The sequence below is a fragment of the Orycteropus afer genome, unplaced genomic scaffold (genome assembly GCF_000298275.1).
Source record: "Orycteropus afer afer isolate SDZICR_OR568_19922 unplaced genomic scaffold, OryAfe1.0 scaffold00006, whole genome shotgun sequence".
Taxonomy (NCBI): Eukaryota; Metazoa; Chordata; class Mammalia; order Tubulidentata; family Orycteropodidae; genus Orycteropus; species Orycteropus afer.
Window position 1 is genome coordinate 9,125,511 of NW_006921593.1, and position 12,927 is coordinate 9,138,437.

Sequence of the window (12,927 nt, forward strand, 5' to 3'; positions counted from 1 at the left end):
TTTTTTTTTTTAATGATTTTGACTTTTGTTCCACGTTGTTCTCCCACTCTCTGCAGGACCTCCTGCACCCATTATTCTTGCCTTCAATTCTAACACACATCTTCTCTAAGCCTGTTTCCTGACATACGAAAAGGGAAGCCGATCGTAAGCTAACTTCCCAGGCACTTAACAAAAAAGGTCTCTGTAAATAAAAAGGACTGTATGAATCTTACGTGATAATGGAGGCAAAAAGCAGTACTGAGCTTCTTTATTTAAAGGATACTGTACAACACTACCTAACTAATTTTCACACCATCATCCCAGAAACGATTGGACCACTCCAAGTTTGCCTAAGATGGAAAAGGAGACAACAGAGTGATTGTACAAGCGTTCTGATACCAAAGCAAGCCTTTCTCCTGGGAAGGAGTATTCGTGTAAATCTGTTCCCTTGACCCTTGCCGACCATCGGGTGAATCTCTTCCAACCTGTCTGTGGTGTGGTGAATTATTTGGTATGGCTCTTCCAGTCACGGTCTTGGTGACTCCCACCACATGACTGTGGAACTACACAAATATAAGGTGCTTGTGACCCACAAAGGGGCCTGGACAGCTTGTTAGTAATGTAAATAAGGCACCTGGCACCTGCGGGGATGGGACCACAGACATAAGGTGCATGGAACTCCAACATGGGGATCAGTTAGCTTTGTCATTCACTAAAGGAGATCTGGTGGCATAGTGCCTAAGGCATTTGACTGCTCACCAGAAGGCTGGCGGTTCACACTCACCAGCCAGTCCTCAAAAGGAAGACTGGGTAATCTACTTCCGTAGAGATATGCCTCAGAAACCCAAGGAGGGGTTGCTATGAGTCAGATTCGACTCCACAGCAGTGTGTTTGGTTTTTGGTCATTCACTAGGCTTAAAGTGAGCCCTCCTAGAGGCAGAAGGAGGGATCTCACTGCCATCAAGAGAGAAGAGCTGGAGGTGGAGAGGAATGCATCCTTGGACCCAAGATCCTTGTGCTGGACCTCCTTGGCACAGGGACGCAGCAGCAGTGGCAGTGGCAGCAGAACCGAGCCGCTGGCACAAGACAGAGTGGCAGACCTGCCGGCCACAGAGCGAGAAAGCTGAGTAGCTTCTGGCAGAGCAGCCTGTACCTACGTGTATCTATCAGCAGCGCTCAAAGAGCTCTGTAACACTTGCCCAGCCAGGCTCAGAGGCCAAGGGCCAAAGAGAGGTGTACTTGAGGGTAGAGTAGAGAGGCAGCTTTCCTGATTGAAGAACTGTATCCTGAGTGTTCTAAACCTGAACTGTTTACTTCCCTAAAAAAACCCATAATCGCAAGTACTGTCTGAATTCTGCGTGGCCACTGCAATGAATTATTAAATCCAAAAGAGAAGTAGTGAGTGTCACAGGAGGGATGGTTGGTGTCAGAATTCTAAGAAGGCTGAAGGGTGGCAGCATGTCTGGCCCCTGAGGAATCAGTCTTGGGCTGCTGCTGGTGAGTCTCTCCTCACCTCAAGAGATTAGAGGAGGACAGAGAAAGATGCCACCTCCAGGTCCTTTTTACAGCACCCATGCAAAAAACTTTGGCTACAGATGGTCTACCCTGTCCAGAAGCCATGTTACAGACAGTCCACCTGTCAAGGGCTGGATCCATGAGGCACAGGATGCACGGTGAGTTAATGCTGAATAAACGAATGAACGCCTCAAAATGACACTGCTTCCAGCCCCAGAAAAGCAGATCCCACTTCCTCCACTCACTGAAAGCTTCTAGATCCAGCACCTCTCAACAGGAAGCACTGCTGCAATTTCACCCACTTCCCTGGGTTCATGATTCTTTAATAGAGGAGTGTCATCTACACCACTCAGCTGTCACAGTTCAGGGAGCCCTGGTTAGCGCCTGGCTGCTAATCGCAAGCTCAGTGGTTCAAACCCACCAGACACTCTTCAGGAAAAAGATGTGGCAGTCTGCTTCCATAAAGATTACACACACACCCACACACACACACACACACACACTCCCTGCCACCCATAGTGACCCTTCCCTGGGTTTCTGAGGCGGTTTCACTATGGAAGTAGATTGCCAAATCTTCCTTCCGAGGAGTGGCTGGTGGGTGGGCTTGAACTGCCAGCCTTCTGGCTAACAGTCATGCCTTAGGCACTATGCCACCAGAGCTCCTTCCATAAAGAATACAGCCTTGGAAACCCTATGTAGCAGTTCGTACTCAGTCCTACAGGGCCGTTATGAATTGTAATCAACTTGACAACAATGGGTTTGGCTTTGGTTGGTCCTAACTCAGTTTTAAAATGACCGATTTTCATCAACAATCAGAGCTTTTTGAGTATACTCAGTTATTCTTTTCAAGTTTATATTGTGATTTAGGTGGCAGTTTATGGCGCAAACTGGTTTTCCATTCAACAACTCATACACGTTTTGTTTTGTGACATTCATCACAATCCCCACAATGTAACAGCTCTCTTCCCACTTCTTCCTCTGGTTACTATTTTCCTGTGTCCTTCCTTCCTATACTCCTCCCCTTCCTGCTTTATAGGCTTTCTCGCTGGGCAAACGCTGCCCTTTGCATCTCCTGTGGTTGATTGTTCTGAGGAGTGCCACCTCCCTTGTGGTACTGTTCACTTCATCACTTTCTTGTTTGGCTGAAAGTTGAGCCACAGAGGTCAGTGCAGTTCCAGGCCCAAAAGGTGACCAAGGGCCAGGTTCGGGGGTTCCACCCGTGAGTACACTCAGTTTCAAGGAAGCAAGCTTATCGAAGAACAGTGTGGTCGGGTGTAAAGTCCCTGGGTGGTGCAAGCGGTTACTGCCCTTGGCTACCAACCAACAGGCTGGAGGCTTGAGTAGAACCAGCAGTGCTTTGGAAGAAAGGTCTGGTGACCTAAAAAATCAACCACTGAAAACCCCATGTGGCATAGATCTACCCTGACACATATGGGATGGCCACAAGTTGCAACCGACTTGACAACTGGTTGGTTTTGGTAAAGAGCTTTCAAACAGTTTAAGGAGCCTTGACGGGGCAATGGTTAAGAGCTTAGCTGCTAAGCAAAAGGCTGATTGCAGCTCTGCAGATGAGAGCCCCAGGGATCTGCAGCCTAGAAAACCCTGCAAGGCAGTCCTACCGTCACGGGGGGCAGAATGAGGTGGACTCAACTCAGTGGCACCTAACAACAATGCCTGAACTTGCTGCAAACCGGTATGCGGTACGTGGAGTAACCAGGGTGACAACCTAGGTCACCAGTCAACAGACTCCAGACCACCATCTCTGTACAACTGCCAACACCCTCCAACATGTAGACAAAGAGCTTTCGAATGGTCTGACTCAGACCCACCAATTATTCTAATTTGGATTATCTGATTTAAGGAAATAATTTCTGGACTCACTGTTAAGTGTTCCTGGCTGCAAGGGCCACAGGTGAATCAGGCTACCTGAAAGGTTGGCTCTTGGGGTAAAGGGATATCCCTTTTGTTTCTGGGTGAATTAAACACTTAAAACTTGGAAAATAACAACAGAAGAAGAGCTGCCTTCGTAGTATTCCACTAGAGTTCTATGTGACTTTCTAAGCAGAGCTGGACACACTAATGAGATCCTCTGTAATTTAAATAGCTGGCAAATTGAAATGTTTCTCTGGTGAGTAATTACCCAGCATCTGCCATTTATTTCTAAAACGAATGACACTGATGTTACAGCTTGTGCTGAACCAGAGCACGTTGTGGGGAGTTTCAGCAACATGTATTTACTGCAGGGGGAAAAAAAAGCAGCAGTAGGCTTTCCAATTATAAATCACAACCTAAGGGCAACAGAAAATAAACCACCTAAAAGTCTCAGCCCTTCCGGGCTCCCTGGCTCTTCCCTCCAGGATCCATGCCCCCCAGGAAACAGCCAAGGGGAGGAACACAGAGAACACACTCTGGGCAAGACCCCACAGCTCACAAGCCATCACTCCCCCTACCTGAGCCTCAGTTTCCTGCCCTGGAAAATGGGAAAACGGAGAAAACAATGGCACAGACATCTCAGGGCTATCACAAGGGGTGAATGAGACACCCCAACATGTGATGTGACCTCTCCTAACACTGGCACTCCACTGAAACCGCCTTCTCTCCCCACTCCCCAACCCATTCTCCCCATCAACCATTGCTTCCAGGATCAAGTTCACCCCGTTCCATGGTACAACAGGCCCTTCAGGACCCTACCCGGCCTTCTTTCTCTATTACTCCCTCCCTACATCCCCAGGAGTCCCTGGGTGGTTCACACAGGTTAATACACTCGGCTGCTAACCTAAAGGTCTGTGGTTCAAACCCACCCACAGGCACTGGAAGACAGACTTGGGGATCTACTCCCAAGAGTCAGCCCTGAGAACCCTATAGGGCACAGTCCTACCCTGACACACACGGGTCACCACAGATCGACTTGATGGTGCACATCCTCTGCCGCTCCCCAGCACGCCACCCCTGCAACTGTACCTCCAACATTCCTCCGTCTCACTCCAGCTCTCCTGGTCCCAGGAATCACTCTCACCCTGCAAAACCTCTTTGCCTCTGTAATTACTGTCTTAGGTGCTACGTGGAGGGAAGAGGCAGAACACCATGGGGGCATTAGCTGGGACGAATCTACCCCATTTGAACACATTATGAGTAATAATAGTGCAGTTGTTTAAGCACTCAGCTGCCAACTGAAAGGCTGACAGTCTGAACCCATCAGCAGCTCCAAGAGAAAAAAGACCTGGCAGCCTGCTCCTGTAAGGTCTGCAGCCTGTAAGGGGAACAGAATATTTTGGAAAAGGATAGCAACAATGGTGGCACAAATGAAAAATGTCATCAATCCCTGAGCTGTAAATGTGGAAGTTATGTTGGCAAATGTCTTGTTGTATATGTTTTCACTACAATAAAATTTAAAAAAAAAATAAAAAAAATTATAGCCTAGAAAATCCTATACCAAAAAACCAAACTCACTGCCGTCAAGTCGGATCCGACTCATAACAACCCCTCCTTGGGTTTCCAAGGCAGTATCACTACGGAAGTAGATTGCCCAACCTTCCTTCCAAGGAGTGGCTCGTGGGTTTGAACTTCCAGCCTTCTTGTTAGCAGTCAAGTGCCTTAGGCACGACACCACCAGAGCTCCTCCACACAGGTTACCCAATCCAAAAACCAAACCCATGGTCACCAAAGACGACTGCAACTCACAGTGCCCCTACAGGACAGCGTAAAACTGCCCCACAGGGTTTCTACGCTGGAGATCTTCACAGACACAAAGCCCGAACCAAACCCACTGACAGTGAGTCGATTCTGACTCACAGCAACCCTACAGGACACAGCAAAACTGCCCCATAGGTTTCCAAGACTGGAAATCTTTCAGAAGCAGATTGTCTCACCTTACTTCCATGGTGCTGCTAATGGGTTCAAACTGTGGATCTTTTGGTTAGCAGCCGAGTACTTTAACCACTGCACCACCGGGGCTTCTCTACACAGGTTGGCAAGTAGTTAAAGAAGCCTTCTAACGAGAACTCAGGTCCAATCCAGGGCTGTTGTGCTTAAGTAGCTGTGTACTCCATTTCTGTCTACACCAACAAGGGGCAGTTTAATACCACGAGCAAGAATGGCCAGAGAGCAGCCTGGTGTCCACGTGAGCCGTTCCCAGGCCACGCCAGAAAAACCAAGCAGCAATTACCAATGTCACGGAGGCTGGCACACGGTGCGTAGTGTCAAATGGACACAGCAGACTCTGTGGGAGACACTGCTGTAAGCTCACAGCAGTGGAAAACTAACAACAGGAGCTCATGTTTCAGCAAATGAGAGTTGGGAAAAAAAATACATTATTCTCCCCCAAGATCTGATGATTTGATAAGAACTGTTAAGAGATTTGCTCAGAAACTTGGAATGTAGTAAGCCAGCTGCTTCCAGTTCAGAAATTCCAAAACCATTTCATTTCAAAACATAGTGTCCGCAGATGCTCATGTCCACGGATAGCCAGGAGAGTTTGCTTACCACTTTTCCTCTAGTGCCCTCTAACGGCCATAAAGGAAAAAGCAAGGAAAGAGACACTCCCACAAATTATCCCAATCTTTTCACACACCACAAACAAAGCTTTAATTAGCTTCGCTTGCCCTGCGAAAATTCCAGAAATCTACCTAAGTCAGCTTCCTTATGAATTAGTAGAGTGTTTCAGACACTGAAATCCACCCCATTTCAAGACATTTCCACCAACAAAGACAACCTGGATTTTTCACTAGCCTCACAGACTGTAGCATAGTGGCTAAAGCACTTGCCTGCTAACCAGACCGCTGGCGGTTCAAACCCACCAGCCACTCCTCGGAAGGAAGGTTGGGCAATCCTACTTCCGTAGTGATACTGCCTCGGAAACCCAAGGAGGGGTCGCTATGAGTCGGGGTCGACTCGACGGCACATAACAACAACAACAACACAGACTGTCCTATTTACTGAATTTTCCTCCTGCTCCCCCTACTAGAATCAGATTTAACATTTTTGACACGAACACTGCATAGGCACTGTGTACTTCTCACTACATTGTGCTGGGAGGCACGTAAGGTCAAGTTCAACTCCTAGCACTGATGCTAAATGTGCCTGCTTGGTAGAGGTGAGGTCCACCTGATGGCTTCAGTTGCAAAGGTCGGTTTTTCAGTTGGTAATAAGTAACCTGTGAGTTTTGGGATGTTGGGACGTTTCGTTTTTCACTCTGGCGTTTCTACGTAGTGGCATTTCTGGGGTGCTATGTTGAGACCGTGTAAAAAGCTGTTTCCCAGAGAATGTCATCAAATTCTTGCTACAGCAGTCAAGACTGTGTGTCAGCCTGGCTGGGCCATGATTCTAAGTGGCTTAACAGCTAACATGTGGTTATTTCCCATGATAAGATCTGATAGAATGTTATCACCTTCATAATGAGATCTGCTGTGAGCAGCCAATCAGTTTGTAAAGGCATTGTCTGCAGGGTGTGGCCTGCTTCCAGGAAGTATGGAAAAGCTTGGGCAAAGTCTCAGGCTTTCTGCTCATTCTGGATCTTGCATCTGGCTTGTCATCATCTTCAGTTCCTGAAGCTGAACTAGTGGCCTGCTGTGTTGCCCGCCGATGTTGGGATTGTTGCTTTCATGGCCTGTGAGCCAACAATCTGCCATTTTACCTGCTGATCTCAGATTCATCAGCCTCTGAAACTAGCAGCCTGCTACACTGCCTGCTGACCTTGAGTCTGTCAGCTCCTGCAGCTGCACGGGTCAGGAGAAGCCTCTAGCTGACATCTGACCCACAGACTTGGGACATGCCAGCCTCTACAAATGTGTGAGCCATTTCCCTGAAATAAATCTCTCTCTCTCTCTCTCTCTCTCTCTCGCTCTTGCTCTCACTCTCGCACTCTCTCTCTCTCTACCTATCAGCTTCACTGGTTTTGCTTTGCTAGCGAACCCAGCCTAAGACACCTGGTACCAGGAGTAGTTCTAGAGAAACAAAATCATGAGTTTCTTAATTGGTTCTTAAGTCTGATTAGTTGTAAAGGCACTGATGGTGTTGCCTCCACAACAGGGCACTATGAATCCATGGCATGAGCCATCAACATCAATACACCACCCTGTGCTCATTAGCCACAGCACTAAGAAAAGTCCCTCTCCCTGCCCACCCATTCTTCAGTCCATCTGCCCCCTGCAAGCTCATAGTCACAGTGAGGTGAGCGAAGGTTTTCGCGAAGTACATGTAAAGCCCCCACATGGCAAGACTCTCCACACAGGGAGCAAGGAAAGAAACCTACCTCATGAGCAAATGACTACAGGCCAGTACAGTGTTAGACATTAGCCCACACACCTCCCAAAACAATGGTACCTTTTCTTTCTTCACACGATCCACAATGTTGCCAAGATCCTCAACGTCAACGACAGGATTCAGACTGTGCCGTTCCTCGGCCCCACATTCCTCCTCACTGTTGCTCTCGAAGGGCACTTCCTCCTGCAAAAGAGGCTTCATTACATTTTTCACAGAAGCCACGGCAAGCTCCTCGTACACTGCTCCCCAGACTGAGTTCACGGCCTTCTAACTTAGTACTTTAAAAAGGCCACACCATCTGAAGTCTTCTCAATGGCAACGTCTCCGTCAACAGGAGCAACTACACCTGACGGTGCACCATGAGAAGCGCCCCAGAGGGAGCAGAGCGAGCACTTCTGCCCTCCCCCATGAAGGTGATGTGAGCAGGGGCGAGGAAGGGAAGATCACCTGAAAAAGCATTCAGGGGACACCTACTGCATGCCACCCTCTCCCCCGAGTAGCTGACCTGTGTTCCCTCATATGACCCTTAACCAGACTGACGAGGTAGGTACGTTCAGCATAAGGACCGTTGGCACAGTGGGTACAGTGCTCAGTGGCTACTGAAAGACGGGTAGGCCAGTTGCTTGGCAGGAGAAAGGTGAGGCAGTTGGCTTCCGTAAAGACTGACAGCCTAAGAAACCCTGTGGTTCAGTTCCACTCTGCCCTCTAGGGGTGCTGTGAGTCGTAATCTACTCAACAGCACTGGGTGTGGTTTGGGCTTTGCTTCCATAAAGATTACAGCCTTGCAAACCCTGTGGGCAGTTGTGCCCCATGCTATCAGGGCAATGAGTCAGAACTGACTCAACGGCAATGGGGCTTTTATGTTTAGTTATCATCTTGCAGGCGGTGACGGGGCTTTTATGTTTAGTTATCATCTTGCAGGCGGTGACGGTGACGTGAAGGGCTGTTGTAGTTGTTGTTGTTGTTGTTATTATGTGCCGTCAAGTGGGACCCGACTCATACCGACCTCTCCTTGGGTTGCCGAGGCAGTATCACTATGGAAGTAGATTGCTCCATCTTCCTTCTGAGGAGTGGCTGGTGGGTTTGAACCGCCAGCCTTCTGCTTAGTAGTCAAGTGCCTTAGGCACTACACTACCAGAGCTCCCGACATGAAGGGCTAGAGATGTTAATAATTATCACAGTGAATAAACAGCAAAGGTTCAGACAAAGCCTTCACCCTTCTTAAAAAGCTTAATCAGTGAAGAAGGATAATTAGGTTTTTAAGCAGTAGTTTACGTAACAGATACCTGCGAGTAACTCATGGATCACTTTCAAGTTAAAAGAAACTAGATGTCAGTAACTTTCATGTGCTGGCTACTCTGCCCTAGGATACAACACTGAAAAAAAATTACCATTTTGCTAGTTGATTCCAACTCATGGAGACCTCCCGAGGATCAGAGTATGACCGCGCTCCAGGGGTTTTAACAGCTGATTTTTCACAAGTAGATAGCCAAGCCTTTCTTTTGAGGCATCTCTGGATGGATTCAAACTGCCAACCTGTCGGTTTAACAGCTAAGCGCATTAACCCTTTGCACCACCCAGGGACTAGTTGTTGTTGTTAAGTGCCGTCAAGTCGTTTCCGACTCATAGCGACCCCATGCACAGGAGAACGAAACACTGCCCGATCCCGTGCCAGCCCCACAATCCCCGCTATACTTGAGCCCATCATCGCAGCCACCGTGACAATCCATCTCGTTGAAGGCCTCCCCCTCTTTCGTCGACCCTCCAACCTACCAAGCATGACATCCTTCTCCAGGGAATGGTCCCTTCTTACAACATGACCAAAATAGGTGAGATGAAGTCTGGCCATTCTTGCTTCAAGGAGCATTCTGGCTGCACTTCCTCCAGGACAGATCTGTTAGTTCCTTTAGCAGTCCATGGGACTTTCAGCAGTCTTCGCCAGCACCACAACTCAAAAGCATCAACTCTTCTTCGGTCTTCCTTATTCATTGTCCAGCTCTCACATGCATACGAGGCGACTGGAAATATCATGGCTTGTGTCAGGCGCACCTTAGTCCTCAAGGAGATAACCTTGCTCCTCAGCACTTGAAACAGTTCCTTCGCAGTTGACTTTCCCAATACTACACGTTGTCTAATGTCCTGACTGCTCCTTCCGTTGGCATCGATTGTAGAACCAAGCAACGTGAATTCTTTGACAACCTCAATCTTCTCTCCATTTACTGTGATGCTGCTCATTGGTCCAGTTGTGAGGATTTTTGTTTTCTTTATATTGAGATGTAATCCATACTGCAGACTGTATTCTTCAACCTTCATCAGTAGGTGCCTTAAGTCATCCCCACTTTCAGCAAGCAAAGTTGTATCGTCTGCATATCTCAGGTTGTTAATGATTCTTCCTCCAATCCTGATACCACGTTTTTCTTCATATAGTCCAGCTTCTCAGATTAGTTGCTCAGCATATAGATTGAATAAGTGTGGAGAAAGGATACAACCCTGACGCACTCCCTTCTTGATTTTAAACCATGTAGCGTCCCCTTGTTCTGTTTGAAAGACAGCCTCCTGGTCAAGGTACAGATTCCTCATGAGTACAATCAAGTGCTCGGGAATTCCCATTCTTCTCAATGTTATCCATAATTTGTCATGATCCACACAACCAAATGCCTTTGCATAGTCAATAAAACACAAGTAAACATCTTTCTGGTATTCTTTGCCTTGAGCCAAGATCCATCTGACAACAGCTATGATATCCCTTGTTCCACGTCCTCTTCTGAATCCGGCTTGAACCTCTGGAAGTTCTCTGTCAATATACTGCTGCAAACATTTCTGAATTATCTTCAGTAAGATCTTACTTGCGTGCGATATTAATGATATTGTTCTATAATTTCCACATTCTTTGGGATCACCTTTCTTTGGACTAGAGTATACAACAAAAGAACCACTGCCATCCAGTCAATTCTGACTCACAGCAACCTTTTAGGACAGAGTACAACAGGTTTTCAAGGCTGTAAATCTTCACAGAAGCAGACTGCTACCTCTTTCTCCCACAGAGTGGCTGGTAGGTTCAAACTTAACCACTAAACCACTGCACCACCAGAACTCCCAGAGTAGAGCAAGGAAGTGATACAATTAGTGATCGAGCTTGCATTCCAAACTAAAACAAGCGCCCATCAGCAGGGGTCTCCTCGTCCAGCGCCAAGAAGAATGAAGGACACCAATGATGCATGGAAACAATTAGTCCAATGGACTAGGTGGACCATGTAAACTTTGGCCTACATGACCATGAGACCTGAAGAACTAGACGTTACTCGGCTACCACTGTCAGCCACTGGGAAAGGGATCAGTGCAGGAGATGCTGGACAGTGTGGGAGAAAAATGTGGAACAAAACTCAAAATAAGAAAAACTTAAAAGAAAAAAACAGGCTAACTTGTCTGACAGAGCCTGACGAAACCCCCAAGACTGGCCCTGAGTCACCCTTCAGGCCTGGAATTGAACTCACCTCTGTGGCTTCTAGCCAAACAATATACTGGCACACAGGGTGAATATATACACCAGGTGGGCACAATCCTCAGAAGGATCAATCATGGGAGAACAGGAGGGCGGTATTTGCACAGGGAGACAGCGAGGGGCCAGTAATGCATAGGAAAGAAGGACACAGGGAAGAGGTAACTACAGGGAGGAAATGGGAAGAAAGATAATACATTGTGGGTACTGCAGCAAATGTCATAAAACAAAATGTGTATGAACTGCTGTATGAAAACGAATTTGCCCTGTAAACTTTCACCTAAATCACAATAAAAATTTTAAAAAGAAGAAATAAATAAATAAAACAGCACCCCCTCGAGGCCACTCCTCGGCCTGCCCCACGTGACAGCACCAATAAATAAAACAGCACCCCCTCGAAGCCACTCCTCAGCTAGCCCCACGTGACAGCACCGTCACGGACAGCACCCCTTCGAGGCCACTCCTCGGCCTGCCCCACGTGACAGCACCATCATGAACATTCTTACCACCTTTGGCCTACATGACCATGAGACCTGGTTGAAAGCAAGGCTGAGACCAGGGGAGGGGCTGCAGCTGGCTCCCCAGCGTAGCTTCAGCTTTGTCAATAAAGGAGTAGATCTTCCCTGCCTTACTTACAGATGGCAAACCAGGTCCATGGAGGTAGAGGTGTTCTTAAAGGCATCTCAGCCCAGCTTCAGCAGAAAATCTCTGCCACTAACTTCACCCTCACCTCCCAGCCTCAGGCCCGAACCATTAAGAATGACAACGAGAACACTTCCAGCAATAGTCCTAACTATGAATCCATCTGTTTCCAGTGCGATGAGGCTTCCCAACCAATGGGGAAAGCATACAAGTGCTTTAGGGTCCCCTGTCGGACTGAGCTTCCGGGAATGGCAGTAAACGCCAGCCCTGCCCATGTGCCCAGTGCACCCATCCCCCTCAATGACAATAAATACAGAATCTGAGCCCTGAGGACACAGGGGAGAGGACACTGGGGATCATCCAGTCCACTCTCCCCCCCTCACCCTAGACCAGCAGTCAGCACACTTTGCCTGTAAAGAGACAAAGAGTAAATATTTTTGACCCTTTGACTTGTACAGCCTCTGCCTGGACTACTTAAGTCTGCTGCTATAGCGTGAAAGCAGTCAGGGTCATGATAGTACGTGAGGGAACGAGTGTGTTTACAAAACAGGCAGCAGGCTGGGCCCACCAGTCAGCCCGGCTTGCTTGCTGGCTTGCTGACCCTGTCCTGGCCTGTCCTCTGTACCTTCTCAGAACACGGCACTTTCTGACACAAGTCTCAGGAGTTTACTGCCTCCCAAAGGAAGCCATTTATCTTTACAAAAACTCCAGTGGCAACTGCTACTCATGTGGCCTGTGACCTTGGAAAACTTCAAAAGTTGTTTTCAGTAAACATTCAGTGCAATTCTTCACAGACATCAGGGCTAGAAAACCAATGTGGCCCAGTCCCCTGTGCCACGACAGCCCCGGTGGGGTCCGCGTGACATAGTCACCAGCCTGAAGCAATTGTTTCAAGGAAACAGCAGGCTTCCTGGGGTCAAGTGTGCTCTCTCTATATTTATCTTTTGTTTTTGTTCTTTAATGATCTTGATAATTTTAATGGGAATGATTGTTTCTAGTTATAATGAAAAGTTCATGGCGCAGGGAGAACT

The 12,927-nt window shown here is 47.8% G+C and overlaps 1 protein-coding gene across 1 annotated transcript in view; it reads right to left on the minus strand.

The window, feature by feature from the left end:
- The window catches only part of LOC103196806 (S-adenosyl-L-methionine-dependent tRNA 4-demethylwyosine synthase TYW1), a 161,741-nt gene that overhangs the window by 128,136 nt on the left and 20,678 nt on the right, over positions 1-12,927 (minus strand). The window contains exon 8 of the mRNA XM_007940605.2: positions 7,816-7,938. Coding sequence (XP_007938796.2) covers positions 7,816-7,938 — 123 coding nt within the window. The remainder of the gene's footprint in view (positions 1-7,815; positions 7,939-12,927) is intronic.